The sequence below is a fragment of the Taeniopygia guttata genome, chromosome 2, assembly GCF_048771995.1.
Source record: "Taeniopygia guttata chromosome 2, bTaeGut7.mat, whole genome shotgun sequence".
In the NCBI taxonomy this organism is placed as follows: Eukaryota; Metazoa; Chordata; class Aves; order Passeriformes; family Estrildidae; genus Taeniopygia; species Taeniopygia guttata.
Genome location: NC_133026.1, coordinates 82750124 through 82772448, shown reverse-complemented (window position 1 = coordinate 82772448; position 22325 = coordinate 82750124). Strand labels below are relative to the sequence as shown.

Genomic DNA, 22325 nt, shown 5'->3' with positions numbered 1-22325 from the left:
GCTTGGCAGAGTGAGATCAAAGACGGATATCTCATCCTTGTTACACGAGTTGGTCTCAGTGGTCAAGTAAACCCTTTAACCTATCCCTGGGAAGGGGAGGAGATTTACAGTGTAGAAAACTCTGCAGCACCAACTAGAACAGTGGAATTAAGTCTTTATTAAAAATAGATCCACAAGTGTATTGCCTTGTTGCAATACACATAGGCCTCCAAGAGAAGGTGGTGAGGTGATGTAGCCATATTGTCTTGATGTGACAAACTGATGTTTTCCAGGCCTTGCAAGCGTTTTGCTACATGTTTGAATTGTACTTTGGCATTTTATTGGAGCTAAAAAAAGTGAGAAAACAGCCAAATACATATCAAATAAAGAATAAATCACGACACAGTATCACACATGTGGGGGATGTATGTGACTCTCCAAAGCAAAAGTTGCCACAAATGGTACTACCTATTCTTTTGCACTCCTTTTTCTGCATTAATGATAGGACAACAGTATTCCCCAGATAGACACTTTTATTACCTGGATAGATGCTGCTTGAGAGATTAATGGTTTGAAGGTAGTTATGGCAGCGCTCTTTATGTTCTTCCAAAGAGCTGCGCTGCTTGTAACTGCGACCACAGTATCCACACTTATGGGGTTTGCCAACTGGAGAAAACACAATTCATTATGAGACCCAGATGAGGCATTCAACAGCATATTAACAATGTTAAGGACAAGAGATAAAAAGCCCACCCCAAAAATAAAGCCAGGCTGTGGTGAAGGAAGATTTTGTCAATTTAAAAGTCTAAGTGAAAAACAACTAATGGAAAACTGATTGTAAATCTTTAAATAACAGGCCAATTCTATGGGTGCTGCAAACTGATTTTAGGTGATTCAGATCAGATAAAGACTGTGACATTAAATCTTTAAAAACAGCATCTACACAGGTTAGGAACTGAGACACCTTCAAAGGGCTGGGAACAATTTCTGCAGTGTCCAGTTGCACAGAGACTGACAGTGGATGAACTGGTGGTGTAGGTAGGGACTTGCTTGGCTGGATGTCAGTTCTGGTGTCAACAGAACCAACTCAATTCTTTTAAGACCATGTTAGATTTTGTGTGTTTTCTGCTTCTGGAAATTCAAGATAAATGGCATGTCAATTTATTTTCTGTATTACACCAATCCAGATCTAGCTAATTCTAGGAAATTTTCACCAACAATACTTTTCTGTGTACTTCTGGACTTGAATTTTCTGTCTTAATATGATAAGACTGTCCTCTATATGTGATTTCACAATTTTAGATAGTTACACTGTTTAATATATGAGTTTTATTTACAGATTCTTAGGCGAAAATCAGTTTCAGACATCCAACTTGATTTATAATGTATTGGTGTCATTTTGCCAGTTGCAGGAATTAATCATTATCTATAATTTAGGCATTGTCTCTTTTACTATGGAATCCTCAGGGTTTATCAAGAGTGTCTAGGGGAGATGTCATATATATATATATATATACATGAAAACTATGTTTCAAAATGTGCATCAAAAATCAATAAAAATAAGAGAGAGAGAGGTAAAATGCTATTTAAAATATTGCCTTCCTCAATCAGGCTGGGAAAAAACAGACAAACAGAAATTATTTTTGAAATCTGGGAGCAACTCTAAGGATATTATTATTCAATACATGTGCTAGAGAAGAATTTTCCTGATTTTTTTGGAGCACAAAAATATCACTTTGAGAGCTCCCCTTCTGCCACCCAAAACCCAAAACCAACTTTCACAAGTAATGTTACCAGTGTCAATTCCAGCAATGTGTATTGGAGGTCTCCCATCCAAATAGCAATTTGCATTTGCAGTTTAGCTTGGGAAACTAGATGAGATCGCACTCTGCTTTTAAAGGCACTTTAAATGTGCTAAATTGGTTTTACTTCAAGGAAGGTATGTGACTGTGCTTCTGTCAAACAATGAGAGGTTCATGGTAATGGGAAAGTGCAGCCATTTAAAAATATTTATTCATATCTCCATATTACTGTTGAGACAGGCACTGAAAAACTCCACGAGCGTCCTCTTTTGTGAAAGATTATTATCTTTCTTTCTCCCACCCTCTGCCATGTCCCCACTCTCTCTTTCAAAGTACTTGTAATAACAATGTGCAACAAATACATCCTGCTAAATGCTGTAGGCAGTATTCATTCCTTAGGCTGAAGAAGAATACAAGATTGTGTTTCTACTTTATATTATCTCTAACCCTAAAACATTCATCAACTCAAGTCATGTTCGTACTTCCATGAAATGGGTTACTCACATGGGGCTCGTAAGATGAAACTCTAATACAGAAACTTTGAATCAGCCAAGATGTATGGGAAAAAACTCAGTTCTGGTGAAGGGTCGTGAATGTGACATGTGTTTAGTCATTTCTTTGCTGCTAACACACTGTGACCAGCTCACAGCTTGGTTAAACCCAAGATGGGGCTACTCAGGGTGAGAAGAGCTCTCAGGATTGGTGGCCACCCCCATCTCCTTGGTGATAAGCAGCCCTGGTTATTCCCAAACCTTCACTTACCTGAGTGAGTCCTCAGGTGTCCTGTGAGAGCATCCCTGCGGCGGCAAGCATAGTTACACAGGTGACACTTGAAGGGCTTTTCACCTGAGTGCAGCTTTATGTGGCGCAGGAGGTTGCCCTTCTGGGTAAAGGAGGCTCCGCACTGATTGCACTGGAAAGGGCGTTCTCCTATGGGAAGAAGGAGAAAATATGTGAGAACAAAAAAATCTTATGCAGTAACAAGAGAAAAGATTTCAGGGAGAAAGTTGTTTTCTCACTGCTGCTCTGTGACTTCCACCGGCTGCAGGCTTGATATAACATGAGGCTTTCAGACTAAACCTGCCAGTTTCTTAATGCTTCACTGGCTGGGTCAATTTGATCTGAAAATCTAATTTTTTTTTTCTAAATCAGAATGGCACATCACAATGCAAATTCAAACTCATTTAAATAAAGTGACTGCAACATTTTGTGTTGAAGAGCCACTCTTCCTGATCAGCAGTTTTGGAATAAACCAATATCCAATTTTGCATGTTGTGGCATTTGGTAGGGTTTTTAATGTGGCTTTTTTCAAAGGGTCTTTAAAATATGCCACTGAAGCAGCAAAATAAAAAGGAAACTCATTAAAAATGCATTTCAGGATCACAAGTTCATTTCAGCGTTACATTCTTATATTTAAATGAAAGGCACTTCATTATAACAGTTATAATAACTTCTTTTCATTTACATTTTCCCTGTATTTTCCCTTTCAATTTCTTCTCCATTACCTGTCTGTCCCTAAGCAGCCAAATCAGGAAAGAGACAGAGAAAAGAGAGAAAGCTAGAGAGTAAAATCACAGAAGTTAAGACAGTGCAACGGAAGCCCTGTACTTCCATGCCTAAGTCCCAACTCTTCTATAGGTAAGGTATGAACAGAGGAGCTGCACAAACAGGCTCTGATGGTTTACACTTTGGACAGAAAAAGTTGAAGAGACACAGCCTTGATTTGTCTAAACTGGTGCTTGTAATCAAGGAAGTGAATCAAAGACTTTGCAAAAATTAATATGGCTGTTGTTTGCTTTTTAGGGTTGTTTAAATTCAATGTATTTTATTAATTTGGAGTTTTCTGGTTTTTTCTTGTATTTTTTTTTTTTTAATTTAAGACGGATGAGGCCTTTTCTGAAACCAGTGGGAAATAAAATATGTTTCCAGTTGTACCAGAGAGGAATAACAGAAAAATTAACATAAGAGCATTCTATCAGCAATAACTGCTTCTGCGTGCCTGTTTCTTTACAGCCCTCAACTAAGTCAATCTAGCCTGTAAAAAACATTTGCTAAATTTTGTTTGTCTTTGGCATCAGTTCAATCTGTTGTAGTAATTATACTGCATCAACATTAGAAACAGTCCAAAGATGACCTGTTCATAGTTATAATTTTTTTGTTCAACAATAACATTATATTTAAGATTTCAGTGCTGAAGTTAAAATACTGAAAGAAAGAAAGCAAAACAAATATTCTTCCTTCTCTCTCAAACATCATGTATAATTTTGCACCCTAGGATGACCTTTTATGTCCATACATGTGCATATATGTGCAGCATGATAATTTTTGACTTCTGGGTAATGCACCAGAACAGCTGAAGATCAATCAGACAGCAGCACTGTCCCAACCCAAAGACATAAAAACTCTGCCATCAGGGCTGGCAGCTTTAGCATTCAGCAGTCAAATGAATCCCCCCTGTGGCAGGACATTTTCATTGGTCAGTTTCAAGCACAGCAGCATAGTGCCTGTCAAGACAAATGAGCTCACTTTCTTTGATGAACAGAAACTCTGTTCATCTAAACTACACCCACACCTGGTTCAGCTGGGCTGGCATGCAAAAATGCCAGCATAAGCCTTACAGGACTTAGAAATTACTTCATAAGCCATGCATGGTATGATTAGGGAGAAAACAGGTGAGTGTCTCTACTTAACTACTTAATCTTTGGGGCAGTTACTCAATGCAGAAAGTGTTTTTCAGAAATGGACCGAAACAGTAAATGGAAGAAGTCAGATCAGCATAGGGGCACATTCAGAAGAAATAGTTAATTCTTACTAAGCAGCTTTTCTAGCATTCATTTCTGTTATTTTTACTCAGAGGACCGTAAGAACAACAAAACAAGAATCAGTACTCCAGGAATTAAATGTAAAGCAAAGTAAGAATGCAATGTATCTCTAGCCTCCCAGTCAAAGGGTGAAGACTTGCACTAGGTAGAAAAGATGGATGAAGCATTTCAAATGAGACTACTGCATACCAAATACTTCTACAGAACTTATAGTGGGATCAGATGTAAGGAAGTCTGAACTTAGGTTGCTGTAGAAGGAGAACAACACTATCACCAAAAGACCCTGAAGCTACATATAGCTTGACTGGCCCTTAGTTGTCCATGATGCAACTACTGGGGTGAAGAATGCCTCCTTTATTGAGCTCAGCAAAACTCCCAGACCTGCCAGAATGCTGACAGCCACTGATGGAAGGTTACCGGGAGTGGTGATACCTCCAAAAATGAGGATGGAACAGGTTGGAAATAAAAAATACATAATGACTCTTTTTCTAAATAGTCTAAACAGTGTATTATTTTCTCCAGGTCTGAACAGTACATACCTGTCCTGGGCATGTAGCCATGACCAAATATAAGCCCAGGAACAAAAACTGGAATGGGACCCTGAATTCAATCACTGCAGTGATTTGCAAGCCTTAGTAGGAGCTTGGGCCTTGGACCACTTATTCAGTGAAGAATACTTATAATCTTAAGTAAAATATTTCTAATTTCTTAAAGAATGACAAGATCACCTAACACTCAGAGACCTCTAACATGCAGAGCTCTCTTTCTAAATAAATTTGAGACATGCAGAACCAAGTAACAAGATACAAGATGTGAGTGAATTAACTGGTGTCTAAATTTAGTGTACATATAAGGAGGCAATATATACACCTATGCACACACATACATAGATATGCATGTATATGCAGATAAATGTAGAGTGAGCAAGAGACCCCTGAATATACCCTGAGGTTTCAGCATCAGGGAGCAGGAATTTCTTTCTGCTTCGAAGATCTCCTTTATCTTAAACACCAAACAAGACAGTGGCATGCTGGAGAAAATGAATGTGCTGAAAGGGAAGGAGAGTGAGAAGAATTGGGCATCTGTGAGCTGGGATTTGCTCTGCAGATATAAGCAACAAGTAAGGTGCTAGGAAGCAGTCAGTGCTGTACAGCTGCCTGCAGATAAGAGAGAGCAGAAATGTCAGGTGCTGCTCCACATATCTGCACTTGGCAGGTGTGTTCATTAAAAACAATTATGTCTTTTATCAGGTCAGGCAGTCATTTTATTTTGGCACTTTAGTGTGCTAGAGTTTTGTTCACTTATCAAATATTTATTTAAGAAAACCTCACTGAATATGCAGGTTTTCATGAATTAGCAACAAAGTAATTAATTTGTGAGGCTTATTCCTTCACCAGGCATGTATTGAAATGGGCTTCGGCATAGTCAGTTAAATGTCTGTAATAGTATACCCCATTTCGACTTTAATTTTCACAGCACAGCTGAAAGGAAAAGCAGTCACCGCTGTTTCCCCATGACGTCCCTTTAATTTAAACTACCAGCTCTGAACTTCCACTCCTTTGCCAGCCCCTGAAAAACCATCTGAGCTCATTCAAAGAGGCTGCTCAGGAGAGGAGCTGAGGATGAGGCAGGAGGGAAAGCAAAGGCATTCTTTCCATGGAAGGACCCAGGGACAAAACTTCACACCCTTTAGTTTTATTGAGTGTAAAAGAAGAGGGTTGTCCTGAGCAAAGTGCCTCTTGTGGGGTGCTTCCACTGTAGGCTTTAACTATATTCCCTTATTAAAAAGAGGGTCTAGTTGGCAAGGGAACAGCTCTGCAAAGAGTGAAGAAATCTTCAAGTGACAATCTTTGTGTGGTAGCACCCCAAGCACTCTTGGCAGGCAAAGGGTCCTTCTGCCAGGCAAGAAGTTCAGGGATCTGAAGGTCTGTGTGGGGGAAATGACCTGGCACACAATGAGGAGGCCCCTGGGGATATTGTCACAGGGACCAGGCAGTCCAGCTCATGCTGAGAGACAGCGGGCTGGGTACCAATGAGCTCATGAGAAACAAAGGCAGCTGTGCCCACCACCTCCCTAAAGTCAGGTGTGTTCTCACACAGGCCATTTAGCCCTGGTGCAAACACTGCCACGGACCCTTAGGGACCTGAAACAGCTCCTCTGATCCAGCAACAGTGTTTTTTTTGTTTTTTTTTTTTTTTTTAACAAAAGAGCAGTCTGCTTAAACAAGCACAAAAACTTCTACCTCTAAGTGCATTTCAACTTGCAACATATTGTTTCAACCACTACAGCTTCCTCTTTAGCCTATGGGTCTGTTTGAAAGGCCTCATGTACGATTTATTTTACATGCTCATTTTATCAATTTTTTAAGGACCATATAGAAAAAGGAAGGGAAGGGAAGGGAAGGGAAGGGAAGGGAAGGGAAGGGAAGGGAAGGGAAGGGAAGGGAAGGGAAGGGAAGGGAAGGGAAGGGAAGGGAAGGGAAGGGAAGGGAAGGGAAGGGAAGGGAAGGGAAGGGAAGGGAAGGGAAGGGAAGGGAAGGGAAGGGAAGGGAAGGGAAGGGAAGGGAAGGGAAGGGAAGGGAAAAGAGAAAAGAAGAAAAAAGAAAAGAAAAGAAAGAAAAGAAAAGTACTTTGTTAGATCTAGGAAGTAGGCTACAGCCTCTCTTCTGAGTACTAGTTGTGGCCTTTCCAATAATTATCTGCTCTTCCCTGACAGAGGGATTTATCACAGAGAATTGAAGAGTACTTTGAAGCAGGCAATGTAACAGCATTGCTTCTGAGCGTGGCTAACCCATGTTACACTAACAGATCGCATGCTTCTATTAGCTTGAACAGACACAGTTACTGTGACAGACAGTAACACTGAGGGCAATGGAACACACTGTGGGGCTTTTCAGGAATCCTCTCCCTTTTAACTCTGAAAGCACTTTGTTAATCTCACTACTTAGTAATTCTGGGAAAGTTATTTAAGCAAGACTGTGAGGATATGGAGGAAGAAAATATCTATGTGTTTATTGGCACACCCATTTCAGTCAAATGTAACTATAAGATAGATCAATTCTTACCTTAAAAATATTTTAAAATTCCCTCTCAGTGGAATACTCATGTAAAAATGCTAAATCCCAATTTTATTTTCAAAGCAACTTCTGTGAAATAACAGTACAGTTCAGTTCTTCTCTTTCAGCTATAAATGACATTAAAGTTTAGACTGGAAGCCTAATTTTTAGACATCTTAAATCAGGCAACGTGAGACTCACTCCTAACTTTTAAATTTGTTTCAGCCTCTTCATTTTTGGCCCTCTTTGAGACTAATCAGAATTCAAAACTTGAGAAAAGAATCTTCACAGCACTGTATAATGAAAAGCCATCCCTATGGAACACAAAATCTTTACATGGAAACATTTCAGTGCACATTTGACCTGTGACAATACTTGTTTTTACTTCATGAAACACCGGACATGAAATGTAAGTATTTTTTTACTAAGTCTGTCAATACAGTTCTCTTAATATATATTTTTCGAATCACTTTCATAATTACTGACCCATAATAAGCTTTGCTGTTTTGTTGGAAACATTAAACTGCATTAATTTCAGAGTTAGCTACAAATGAGTTTTTCTTCAGCAGTTCTTAGAAATTAAACAAGACTTCTATGCTTCTTTTTTAAATTTGATTTTTCAATTTTTTTGGTAGGCTTGTTTGTTTGTTTGTTTGTTTTGTTTCAAAAAAAAAAAAAAAGGCAAAATTTTTAGCCCAATAGATGGACTTCCATGAAGAAGTCTCAATTCCTGTGCAGGCCAAAAGGACGTACCACAATGAGTTCCAAAGGCTCACCAATGCTGCATTACCTTAGAAGAGGCAACATATGCATGATACAGAATATAAGTCTTAGTTACTAATATGTGGCCAGGTCTTGTCAACTAGAGGAAAAACTATGGCAGGCCTTACCAGTGTGGCTTCGTTTGTGAACCATGAGCACATTGGGACCGATGCAAATTATCCCACAGATATCACATTTTAGCTTTCCGTTAGGAAGTCGAATGCCTCCAACTCCTGACAAAGCCTTGCTGCCTGGGCCATTGTGTGAGCCATTCATTTTCTCTCCTGTGGCATCAAGCATTCGTAAATCCTCTGCACATTCTTCCCCATTCATTTCACAGGCACGCCCATTCTCTTCATCACTCTGAGTCTCTATTTTAATATTACCAGCTGAAAGAAACAATACAGGATGCCACTCAGTTTGGTTACAGAACAAATAATGTGGCAAAGCAACAATCACATGAAAGGAGTTAACTTCTAAACAGCAGGTACAATATCACTAAATAACAAATGCTGTGAGCTTGACTATAATTCTATGGGCAATGTGATGAGTTTGTAACACGTGACACAACAAACAGTGAATATCAGTTAAACAAATAGAAGGCATCCAGGGAGCTGGGAACCTGAAAGATATTACAAGTCTGTTTGTAGGTTGCCTTGAGATTTTTGCGTTTATAGCTTTCATTCTGACAATCAGGATAATTGGAATGAATGTTAAAATTAATCTACTTCATAGGGATTTGTCCAGAACAATTGTGAAAATAAGTAACTCAAGTCAATGGACACAAAAGAACAGAAAATGCAACATTCTCCACTTGGCAGGAAGATTCCAAGGGTTGTACTGAGTCCAAATTTTTGGCTTGCAGTTCTATAGAGTAAGCAACAACAATGGGAAAGCAGAGTACAAACACTGATAAAGAAAGCAGGATAGGGAAGAATGGAAGAAAGAATTTAAGGAAATTATAGGAGTGATAGTTGTGTTTCTAGGACAACAGATTAGGATTGCCAAGTAATTGGAGACTATTTCTAGAATCAGAAGTTATGATTAAAAACCAGTCAAACTGGGAAAACTGTTTGGCTGGGAAAACTATAATGACTTTATTGGATAAATCCTTTCCATTGTAATCCCATAGGTGACAATTGCTTGCAGCCAGAATAAGAATTTAGGTAAATTTGTGATAGCCACACCAGGTGTGATAACATAGAGGCTAGTAAATTTGATGTGATATGAAGACAGCACTTCAACATTAAGGAAAAGGGCTAAGATTCAGACAACTTCATGCCAGTATTCATTCCTCTTCTCTCCACAGGATTGTATGATGCTTTTTGTAAAAAAAAAAAAATTTTTGCTGTTATTTCCCTCATTTCTAATCTGGTGATTTTGGTGAAAAAATACTTAATTAGGCTGAAAAATAGCATTTCATTGCCCAAAATCTTACTTTCCATACAGTAAAAACCCTTCTACCTTCATCCCACCCTACCCAAAAAAAAAAAAAAAAAAAAAAAAAAAAAAAAGATTTTACTTCTGTAGGTAGCTAAGACCATGAGGAATCTATTTCACCCAATAAAGTTGTGGAGCAACAATTTTATGGCAACCTCATTCAAAGTGATGGTGTAGCAATGTGAAAACAAAAAGCTACAGGCAATAATTACCTTGAGATTGAAAGACCTTGATATTCCTTTGAAATGGAGGGGGATAGACAAGCTCTTCTCTGATACATCCTGCAACCCCACAGATGTTCCAGAAGGACTGCATGGATGTAACTGACAAGAGTATCTGACTCAAAATCCTACTGGGAAACAGAAGCCTAAAGGTGTTCACATTTATGAATACTGCTTGACTGGACACCTTTTAAAAGGTCTACCAATCTAGGTATTTTACTGTTTTTTCAAGTGTTGCATTTTAACAGAAATCATATGCAAAACAGAATAAGTGCATATCATAAATAGCAGTTTTCCTTTAAAATGTATGTTTTAAAAAGGGGAATAATTTTGTGATATACCAAAAAAATCAATGACCAAACAATGACTTAAAAAGATGCTATGACTGGTTAAACAGAACTGATTCTGCAAATTTAATGGGCTACAACCTCATACTGCTGTTTTCACCATGGCAAATAGAAGCAATATAAATATTTGGCTTGAGTATGTAACAGAATTTCCCACAATTCACATATAATTTTTTTTCCTTTCAGCTGTAAGAATAATAAATATATATTTTTACTAAACAATTATAGACTCCTTGCCTGCCAGGGATTTGGAGAAGGTGGCTTTTGAAGCAGATTTTCTGTTGAGTTAAAACAAAATACACACGAACAAAGCAAAAACATCAAACTACTTAAGTGAATGCAGACAAACATACATTACTCAGAAATGAAATGACAATAACAAAAAAATCATAAAATTAGGAACTAGATGGAAATGCTCTGTAGTGAACTGAGTTTCAGTATACTTACTGGAAAAAGATTTGGGAATTATTGCATGAAAGTCCCTAAAGCCTTCCGCCCCGTATGCAGCTGCAATAAAGAAGGCAAACAGGATGCTGGTTTGTGGTACTGCTAGCAGTAAATGTAAAAGAAGATGGCACTATTGCTATAAGACAAATACCAAGGAGAAAGACAAAACTTATCACAGAAGCAACATAAGCATTTTAGGATGAAGGAGGAACAGGAGAAGGACAGCTGGCAGGGGAATCCTGACTTGTCTAGAAAAATTCGCATTTGTGTAAATGCCCTTTTCTTCCAAAGCAGCCAACATGTTTTATCGTGTTTTCTAGAAGCATAATGTGCTCTTGGGTATTCCCCTTTCTTGTGTAGTAATTCCTGCTGAAGTCAGGAGGAACTCTTGCTAACTCTTGTCTCAAAAGGGTCAATGCAGGCCCTGACAGTTCAGCTTCCTCAGAAATTATTTTTTGCCAATATGCCCTTTTTCTGTGACAGAAATCTCTTGCATATTCTTGTTTCTAGTCTCTGCAGTTATAAAAAGTGAAATTGTGTTGTTTTATTCTTACACCTGCTGGTCTTATGCAATGGAAGAAGAGAGAGTTCAGGTTTACATATATATGTATTTTTTGTTGTGTATAGTGGCATGTTTTTGGTTTGTATTTCTAAGGTTTGTCCTCACAATGTATTTACAAAGAACAGTTGTACAAATATATTATCTCTTGCATATTATGAGTAGCCACATACAAATTACCATGCCATTGGGCATGCTGATACAGGTAATGCTGGAGTTCATGACTTGACATAAGCAACGACAGGGATATTGATCAAGCCAATATTCACTAAAGCTCTCCACAGCTATGTCCTGGACTGCTGGAGCTGTACTGCTCAATGAATATCCCCGTGCAGGCTAGGCTGAGTGCCCAGGATGTGCATCCTTTTGGCAGTACAGCTCATGGCAGGGCTTCAGTTCATATGCAGGGTTCACTTTGCCAATGAGAGCTGATGGACATTGAGGGCACCTGACTCACCCTGGGTCCGCACAGAAATTTTATAGGTCTAATTAACAAAAAAAACCTCACCCTATTCTGTTCTGTGTGTGCAATACGAGAACTAGTGAAAAGAGCCCCACTGATGCAGGAGACATGACAGGAGAGAGAAATCACTCCAGCAGAACAGCTAAGGAATTTTAGGAAATCTGAATAATAGGGAATGCAGGGTATACTTTTTTTTTTTTTTTTTTTGTCCCCCAATCGGCACTTATACTGGAAATATAAGTGTTTTCTACTTTTCTGAGAGTAATTATTGCCCCTCCCTTGGTATAGTGGAGAAATCACTTACAGAGCAACAACAATGTGAAAAATACTTGTATGTGAGAACTTTGGGATTGATTTAGGGGTCTTGTGTGGTGGTAAAGTCTCTTTTCTAACTTGTGCTTTTAAAGAAAAACTTCGCAGTTTCTTGTTGTTTGGTCTTAAGGTAGGTTATTGCTAGCTATTTAAAAGATTGTCTTTGCCCGCTGCGGCTGCTTTGGTCAGCGGCCTAGGTAGAGGCACACACTTTCTTGACACCCTCACTGCCTGGTGTCTCTGTCGTCTCTCTCCCCGCCCAAGGCTGCTACTATCTTTTTTATGATATATTATGTGTTATATGTTTATAGATTTTCCTCAATACTTACTATTTATGTTACAATGTGCTTTTTTACTCTAAACTAATCTGGGAATGCCAACATCACTAAGAACATGGAGGTAAGGAAGAAGAAGGAGGAAGAATAGGATTAGGCCTACTTTCCTCTATCTTTAGAACTCTTGATCCCCCTGTACAAAGTAAAACCCCCCTGTACAGGTATTAAAACCCCCCTGTATAATACTAAAAAAATTTCTCTTCTAATTTGTGACTACTTTTACTATACCATCTAACCCTCTGTGACTGCTTGTTCTACCTTCAAAGTTGGTAATTCATTCTATGGTTCAAACTTAAAATCACAGCTGTTTTCAGCTGCTTGTCAGGGTCTAAAATGCTTCTGACTAAGGCTTGGAACCTCTAAAAATGTCTGAGGGACATTTTGGGTTCCAACACTTGTAAACTGTATTTTTCATGTGGACTAATTATGAATGTACTCAGACTTTTTATGGCTTTCTGAAAGTGTTACCCGATACAGTTTTCTGTAGAAAATAACTTCTGTGCACATCCATAGCTATGTATACACATATGCATTCATTAACTAGCATTAAAATAACTCATGGTAACAATTTCTCATTGGCTCTTCTAACACTATTAATGGTATATCTTTAATTAATTTACTTCTATTTGATTGAAGAGGACCTTAAAAAGCTCTGTATTTTATTCCCTTTGTACACATTATCACCGTTAAGGGGTGTTTAATACAGACACTTTTTTCTATAGAAGGGGTGTGGAGTTCTTTAATGTCACTGAACTGACAGCTTTCCCCCACTCCTTTTTTACCTATCCGGAATGTGGAAAAATTACCCAAAAGCAGGGCACTGGCTGGGTCCCTTGTGGTCTCTTATGTTTCCTGGAAATTTCACTTGGGATTTTCTGAAGAGTATTTGAAATTAGTGTTGAAACATTTGTTCAGTATCCTATGGTTAAAGGTGATTTACACAAGTCTTAAAAAAAAAATTGATATGTCAAAGGGGAGAGAGGTGATGATATAATTTATCACTGAAGAGCAGCATTCCTGGCTCCATGTCAGACCTGGGCCGGGGCAGTCATGAAAGCAGGATGGTATGAGAGCAGACAGCATCCTACTTCCCTGGAAAGAGCTGAGCAACATGGAGGGAAGGGAGGCATTTTGCAATGAGTGAGTTGATAGTAAGCAGAAAGGAGAAACCAAACAGACCTCCTGGAAAACTGGATGTAGAGGGTGGCTTTCGCAGGACAGAGAAATAGGCAGCTGGAAAAAAGATGCATTGGAACAATTAGTAATTTGTTTACAATTCACTGCCAATTTACCTTATTTTTTAGCTAGGAGAGTCTCTCCCAGCTGTAAAATGCTTTAGTTTTGTGAAACTTTGGCAATGGCATAGGTCTAAGTACCTGGGCCATAATTCCATAAGGGAGTATTCACCTCCCAAGTCATAGTTTTCTCCAGTGGGATTTTTAAAGAAGTAAAAAAGCATAAGATCTGGCTATCAAAGGTATTTGAAGAGCAGCAGACAAAGACAAATCACACTGAAGCTTCTGAGGCATTTAAACAATACAGTTCTTTGATTTTTAATGGGATTTGACCTTTTACCCCAGTAAGTACTAATTTGTATCTTGTGGCATATACCTGCCTTTAAGAACTTATCCTTTAGACTTTGAAAATAATCCTGATAGTTTGGTTTTTTGTCATGAAATATCTTGTTTGCACTTTGTAGCCAAGAGCAGTGAGAGATTTCTCTTCAAGTGTCTGCAAATAGTTTGGGTGCCTGTAATTTTTTGTTTTCATAATACACTTTTTATTCCAAGACAAATCAGAAGTATTTTGTTGATATTAGTTGATGCTTACATGGTAGCTTTAAAATCCAAGAGTCCTCATGAAGACAGCATAACTATTTAACCAGCAATCTTACCTGACTGATTTGAACCTCATCACTGTAACAGTGAGGAAAAAAAACTTTAACACCATCCTTTCTAATAAATGATAAAAATGTTGCTAAAAAGGCAGAATAAGATGAAGAAACCCCAGTTATCAGGGCAAAATAAATCACCTCTGCATGCCAACATGTGCCAATAAATGCAGATAGGATCTCTTCTTGTTTACACAGGTACTCAGAAAACAATATTGTCAGCAATCCCACCTGTTTCTGATAAAACACGTAATGGCTATTCTGTTCTGTAACAGCATATGAAAATTTTAGCACTTGGTTTTGTGCACTGAAATCCTTCCCCCTTTCCTTTTTATATCATGGTCATTTACTGTGGTATCAGCTCTGTTCTCACCCTACAAAAGCACTGCAGGTGGAAGATGCCATTCTCAGAAATAAAAGTTGTCTTTTCACAGAATATTTAAGGAGTCATTATTCACCATCTAGACTTGACAACAAACAACGATGACCAATTCTTTAACTCAAATTATGTTTCCATTAATAGTATCTTTCCCTTATGAGCTCTGAAGCAACAAGAAGAATTGTGTGGATATGAAAAATGACAATGAAAGGTCTGGGCAGAGGAACCATAATGCAATGCCTTGAGCTCTTCTTCAGTACATTTCAGATGACACAACAGATCAGAGATAGGACTAATCAAACTGTTTATTTAGATACAGAAAAAGCAGATGCACTCAAGTGCTCTTAAAAATTACTCTTCTGCTCCCTCCTTTCTACATATCGCACTGCATTGGCAGTGCTAATCAAGTGTTTGTGGTGTGTCTCTGTAAAATGCTGAAAGTTAGAGGGCATTCTCAAATAGAAACAAAAATAACAGAAGGAAGAGCAGTAGCAGGAACTGGTGGGACACACCTGCAGGTAGAGAGGCTGGTGCTGACGGATAAGGAGATCCTCACTGCAGGGTCCATGCTGCTTCCTTTAACTCCAAGTGCCAATCAGCCCTTGGCAGCCAATTTCTTCCCTACTCTAATTCTGGCTTTCAATCAAATGGATATTATTCCAGAAACACAGGCGTCCACAGATAAGCTATCTCCCATGGGACAACTGGTGAGAGGAGCTCCACCCATGTCATCACCCATGACTGCTACTTCTCTCTGCTGCTGGCTGGGGGAGGTGCCCACCCCATGAACCAGCACCAGCGCCTGTCAACATGCACAGCCTTTCCTCAGTAGAAAGGAGCAGGGAACTGTGCTTCACTGCAAAGCACATCAACATGTTTTTCTAGGGGCTGCAATGAAATCAAACTGTACAGAATCAAGCAAGTGAACAAAATAACCAACAAAGTACGTCCTCTCTAGGTACAAAAAGTGACTTTTGCTCCACTGTGCATTCTCGCAGTAGCATCCTGTTAATTACTTACAGGAATTTTCTAAAGGACAAGTAAAGATGCATTGGTTAAAAGTAGATTCAATAAATACCCTCAAATATACACCTGAAGATACATGCCTTTTATGTATCTTTCTAAGTTTGTGTTTCAGTAGGAAATGATCTGTAACCAAACCAAGGGGCTGGTCTAGTTCATATTTCTTGTCTTTGTTGTGACACTTCCTGGTACAACTTGTACTGGAGTCAAGTTGTTTTTCCAAAGGACAGTTAACTACCTGGCTGCTTGATGTTCATCATCTGAAGTACAAGTGAAACTGAATTTTAAAGGCAAGAGAAAGAGCACTGTCAGGAAATGCTATACCAAACCTGTTTCTCAAGTTCTACATGTATGTTTGATCCATGCTTCCTACACTGGAAATTCTCTGCATCTTTTCTGCATGATGGAGAAGCTAAGGGAACTGCTGGACGTACGCTGGTAACAGACTTTATTAACACTTCTCTGCTTTGAGAAGTAAGCTGGGAACACTTTCAAACTCGAGAGAAAGATTTGCTGACAAATGATAGTAAGAACAGTATTTTTCATCCTCAAATTTTTTGTCTCTTCTCCTTTCACCAGATTTTTTAAAATATGGGCATTAAAGGATGAGTAGTAAAAGGGCTCTTAGCAGGAAATTTTTAAAAAGCAAAGTAACCTTAAGTAACAACACACAACAGTGAGGTAAAAACACTACCATACTTAAAAACATTCTCAGCTCACCTGTGTTCGTGAACACACATGTTTATGTGCTGAGACTGGAACCTCCAAAACTGCGTTCTCCAAAAAGACTGCAGACATAATCATTGTGGCTTATGCTCTTCCCCACACAGCAACAGTTATCCAAGAAAAGCACAGACTCAGATATATGATATCCTAACATTTATAAGGCACTTCCCTTCTCTAATCCTTCCACAAAGCATGCTTTAGTGAAAGTCATGGGTGTTAACCCATCCTCAGCTAATGCAACAAAACTCTAGCTAAAGGCAGTCACATGTGGCAGCTGGGAGAACATGAAAGGACTATGCACCTGCAAACATTAGTGAAGAAGACAAATGGCGATATTGAGATACAACAGGCAGACCAGAAGCTCCACAAGATGGAAGAGATAGCCAGGGTCATCCATGAAGCCATGCTGTCAATGGCTAGATGTTGTCCTTCTCTGGAATTACTGTGGGCATCCCTTAATAAGGCAAAGGGCTTAAAAAGTGCAGCAATACAATTAAAACCAGACAAGGTGATAAATTACATATAAATAATGTGAACTGTAGTTAGAAGGCAAGTTTTAAGCTTGTTCGACCAAGAGAAAAGTATGTGAAATCTGAACATGCAAAGAGGGTATTGATCAGGTACCAGATGAAGGCAACAGTCACTGACCTGAAGAACAAAACTATCACTTGGGAGCAATGAAGTGCCTTGGTTCTGTGGTTTAGGGAAAGGCAGGGAGATGAACTATTTTGTATATTCCTTCAGAGAACCTAAATTTGCCTTGCCCTGAATGCAAAGTTAGCCTTTCTTTGCAAACCCTCCCCTTTCCATGTACCAGCTCAGTGAGCTGCTTGCATGTCCTTATTTTTGTGCCTGGAGTGGCACAGAGCTACCCTGTCTCAGGGTCAGGCCCTTGCAAGTCCATCTGTGTTAATAAGTCCATGCATGTTAACAATGTGCTGTGCCTTCACTACCAGTGAATGGACACAGGGACTTTTCCAGGGAACATTCAGCTACCATGATGATGCCTTGAGCAACATTTTACACCAATGTACATAGTTCCCCATAGCTGTCAAAGGGTCAGTAGATCTAAATTTAGACCAAGCAGCTGTGTTTAGGTTTGGGGAGGTGCCTTTGGGTGTCGTGCCAAAGCTGTGCACTATCAATGTCCTCTTTTGAGAAGAGGTCAGAGCATGAAGTGGAGAGGAACCCAGATATTTCAGCACTTGGAGGGAATACACTATGAAAATTTTATTATCTTGCCTACTTTAAAAACAAATTGCTGAGCAGAGTCTTCTGTGGCCCCCTCATATGACACAATGGAAAAAACCCCAGAGATATCAAAAGCTTATTTTAGACTAAAGCAAATAAAATTCAGCCATCACTTTATGAGTGATAAAGAAGATATTCTCTCCAAGGACTGTAAGAAGAAGTTGATGCTGAATTACAAAGCCTTAGATCTGAATTACAAAGGTTTAGGTCTTTTAACCCTGAGTGCTCAGTTATTTTTCCAGATGCTATTGAAGATTCTTCTTTTTGAGTTTTAGAAATATTATGAGAAAATTTTGCAATCCAAACTGCTATTTACTTGATTAGAATGTACTTAACATTCCAGAAAAAGGAAATCCTAATCTACATCTTCTGGGGGAGAGGCAAAATTTTTTCTACAGAAATCCCAAAGAAATTACCTGAATATGGACATACCTGATAGCTCCTGAGGGGAAAAATGTAGGACAATATCAATTTTTTTCCCACTGTGTATCAAAGACAATGCTTTGCTACAGGGACCTTATTCCCTCTCTAGCAATCAGTCCTTTATGTTGAAATGGCAAGAAACTGCAAATGATGCTGGCAAACTCACAAGCACTCAGAGATCTGGCTTATTCTGAAAGTCTACAAAGTCAATTTAGTACACATTTTTAAGAGTTCTTGTCTTTCCTCACTTCTATATCATTTCCCATGCTTACAGTTTTCTTGCTTTTACTTAAGGAAAAACAAGCACATCTTCCCTTTCCTGAACAGAATCCATCCTTAACCACACTGTTGCTGTGGTAAGTCGTCCCTGGCATTGGATGCCTCTTCTGTGAGGCATACAGCAACTGCAAAGTCAAATACTGTTTTCTTGGGTCTTTGAGTGCAGCATTAAGAGAAAAACCTAGATTCCACTAGCTCTCCACAAAAGATGAAAGAGATAGTATTTTTAAAAGATGAGTTTCTCAGAAAGATGTGGAGAAAAATTTGTTAGAAGTTAACACTAATAATATTATATATAAAAGATATTACGGCATCCTACCTGAACTTACTAACTCTGATCTGCAATCACACTTCATCTGTGATTTGAAACTACTGAATTTAGGAGTCCCTATTCATGTCCTGAAGTGTATCTCCAAAATCAGAAAGTAACTATGCTGCAGAGTTGAAGTTTAGCTGAGTTTCTGGTGCAGGTATCACCATACCTCTAGAAGAGAGAGGCAATCCAGGTACAGCTTCCTCCAACTCTGAACAATTCTTCAGCAATATCTAAGGCTGGTGAGTGTAAAAGGTGTTTAAAATTATTTTACCTTTGTTGAATCAGTAATATGACATTTGAAATTCACTGGAAACACAGTCAAGATCACCATCTTCTAACAGTCACAATCACCATGCTGGGTATCTTACATCAAAATGCAAACATTTTCTTAATTTGTATAGAACAAGAAATCATCCAAGCCAACACCTTGCTGGCAGAGCTTCAAGGGACAACTCTTTCAAAATAATAGTTTTTAAATGGAATAATTCCCAGTAGCTCATCACTCAACTAAAATGTGACAAGGAGCCCAAAACTGATCAGTATGAACATCAGAAACTTATATAATGCAGGTGACAGAAATTATCCCATCAAAACTTTTATTTCTGGATGAGGTATAGAACAGAATAATCCAATAAGGTCTAACTAGTGTTCAAATACTCTTCCACTCATTTCAATAGGCCTACCAATTCCTTTAACACTTGTTCATCAGCAAAAGATTTCTACAAAAGCAACTAATGTTTTGTGGCACCCCAACTTCAGATACTAATGAAATTAGATTATCAGAAAACAGACCACCCTGGAAAATGCTGATCCACTAAGAAATTAGACCACTCTCTCATGCTTTGTATCTGAATCTTGAGCATCCAGTCATCCCAGTAGCTTCTTCTATTTAGCCTGCCTATGCAAGCAGCATTTGTTACTTCCTTGCAAACTCTGTTTGGTATAATTTATAAGTTGATCAGTAATTCAGTGGTTAATAAAAAGGAGCTGTATTGGCATTTCAAATCCCAGAAAAGGTTCAGCTATTACTTTCTATTCTGCAGCAGAGGGAGACTGAAATCCTTGGTCTGCTGCAGCACCACATAGACTGGAAGCAACTGAGTTGCAGTGGAGAGCAATTTTTAAATATCAAAATTATCTGGGGGCTTAAATCTCTTAGTTTTAGTAATATTCAGATTTTTAAGACAACCTGAGCTTCCCGTGGTGGGGTGCTGGGGGGGATGGAGAAAAAGCCATGCTGAGAATGCTGTGAAACTTGAGTCCAATTGTAGCCATAGCTGAGAAGCTGTTACAGCTTCCCCCTTGTCCCCTTGGCTTAACAGGAAACCTTAACCTACTGTTCCTCTAACTCCTTCTGCAAAGAGCAGTCTGGACATATTTCTTCCCTACCCGCAGTTGTTTATCTCCTTAGCATCTATCATGGTCTAGAAGTTTGTATCAACTCCTACACCAGTTGCTATGATGAAATTTTAATTCACTCAAGTTGAAAGGTTTCTAGGAGACGAGGAGAGGAGAGGAGAGGAGAGGAGAGGAGAGGAGAGGAGAGGAGAGGAGAGGAGAGGAGAGGAGAGGAGAGGAGAGGAGAGGAGAGGAGAGGAGAGGAGAGGAGAGGAGAGGAGAGGAGAGGAGAGGAGAGGAGAGGAGAGGAGAGGAGAGGAGAGGAGAGGAGAGGAGAGGAGAGGAGAGGAGAGGAGAGGAGAGGAGAGGAGAGGAGAGGAGAGGAGAGGAGAGGAGAGGAGAGGAGAGGAGAGGAGAGGAGAGGAGAGGAGAGGAGAGGAGAGGAGAGGAGAGGAGAGGAGAGGAGAGGAGAGGAGAGGAGAGGAGAGGAGAGGAGAAGCACCTCTAACTAATGGATGCCCTAGGAAGCAGCTCGAAAAAATCCTTGAGAGTGAGTTTTTCCAGCTTCCTGATATCTCAAGAGAGCTACAGCATCTCATTTTCAACCATGTTATCTTCCAAAGGTTTACTTCACATACAGACATGGGCCCTAAGAATAGTTTTTCTTTTGAGGTTCTATTATTTGTTTGTCTATTGTTTTGAAAGGACAGTTTTAAGAACTGTGCACAATACAGGTCTAGATCTCTGCTCAGATTTCATCTCTACAGGCAAGTTCAAAACCATATCATGGCTATATCTCCTCTGTTGTAGCAGTATTGTGGGAGGCCCTTACACTAGTACTGCCTGCATCTCTCCTTTGCATTCAAGGACACAGTGATGGTTCAGTTTGGGATAACCTTTAACTATGTGGAGAGCTATTATCTCAAATTACCAAGCTGGAAACTTTCTGACTTTTTGTCATTTCTCTTCCCTATTTATAAATCTCTCCTTTCCTTCACTCACCTACCTACTCACTCCTGTCTCTCCATTCTGACCTGCTTCTTTGCATTCCTGGAGGTGAAAAAAAAGAGCTACAGTTGTGACACTGCAGTTTGTGTGTCACATTGTAACATTTCCACATCCTCCTCACTCTGTTATAAAAGTACTCTAAGAGGAAGAAGGGTAAATAATGAAATATAGGAAAGCAGGAAAAGAGGAAGCAGCCAAGAGATAGCAGCCCAACTGAAATGCTAAGAATTATGGAGAAGTGACATAAAGGGAAGCATAGACTAGGAATTATACTTAGTGGCTTAGCAAAAAAAAAAAAAAAAAAAAAAAAAAAAAAAGAAAATTAAACTAACAAAAAATAGAGAGATTTAGCCCTTTTTTTGCCTCTCCAGTAATCTTCCAGATTACTATTCCCCTCTGACATTCACACACTTGACATGTATTGCCTTCCCCACCTACTTTAAGACAGTCACCAGTCACCAAACAGTGGTTCTCTGTGTGCAGCTGACTCCTGCAAACCTGAACTAACCACCAGCCCTTTCCTTACCCTCATATCAAAGGCACAATTAGGCAATACTCCTTTTTGCTGAAGGCAGCCATGGGGGACAGAGTGATGGAAGAATACAGAAGGAAATTGGCTAAAGCGGAGTAGGGATTGCCTAATTGGGCAATCCCGCCTGGCTGGCAGTGGATGGAGCAGACAACTTAGGAAGTCCTTCCACTGAGATCATGTGTCCCACTTGTTCAGAATGAAACTTGGCTGGAGCAGAAAGCGTTTGAGATTCACATGAAGGATTTTCTCTTCTTCATTTCCAGGCAAAATAGATACAAAACAGAACACAGACTTCTTTAAGAACACAGTGGGAACAGCAGCTTTTTATACTCTTCCATTTCTTGAGGACTTTTCAGCAAGAATTTGTCTGATAAAGAGCTAAGTAGAATGTAAAAATGTGAAAAATGACCCTCTATAAATATCACAACACTAACAGTTATACATAATTTTTGAGTTAAGCTCCAGTTTTTTTCTTATCTAGTGGCTAACTGAATTTTGTAGTTTCTCACGAAGATAGTGGTGAAATCCTGCATATAAATAAAGACAGGAGTATTACACAAAGGTATACTGCATGAAAGCTACCTTATTAGAAGAACTGTCAAAACCATTTGGGG

General features: G+C 39.1%; 1 protein-coding gene across 11 annotated transcripts in view; it reads right to left on the bottom strand.

Moving 5' to 3' along the window:
* IKZF1 (IKAROS family zinc finger 1) overlaps positions 1–22325 on the bottom strand; it is a 101741-nt gene that overhangs the window by 12499 nt on the left and 66917 nt on the right. For 6 of the 11 annotated variants that reach the window (XM_030265727.4, XM_072924357.1, XM_072924356.1 and 3 more), the window contains exons 4-8: positions 13725–13778; positions 10877–10936; positions 8550–8810; positions 2544–2711; positions 520–645 (exon numbers count right to left, since the gene is read on the bottom strand). In XM_030265727.4, the coding sequence (XP_030121587.1) occupies positions 520–645; positions 2544–2711; positions 8550–8810; positions 10877–10936; positions 13725–13778 (669 nt within the window). The remainder of the gene's footprint in view (positions 1–519; positions 646–2543; positions 2712–8549; positions 8811–10876; positions 10937–13724; positions 13779–22325) is intronic. The other 5 variants (XM_030265734.4, XM_072924358.1, XM_030265736.4 and 2 more) reach the window with 3 other exon arrangements.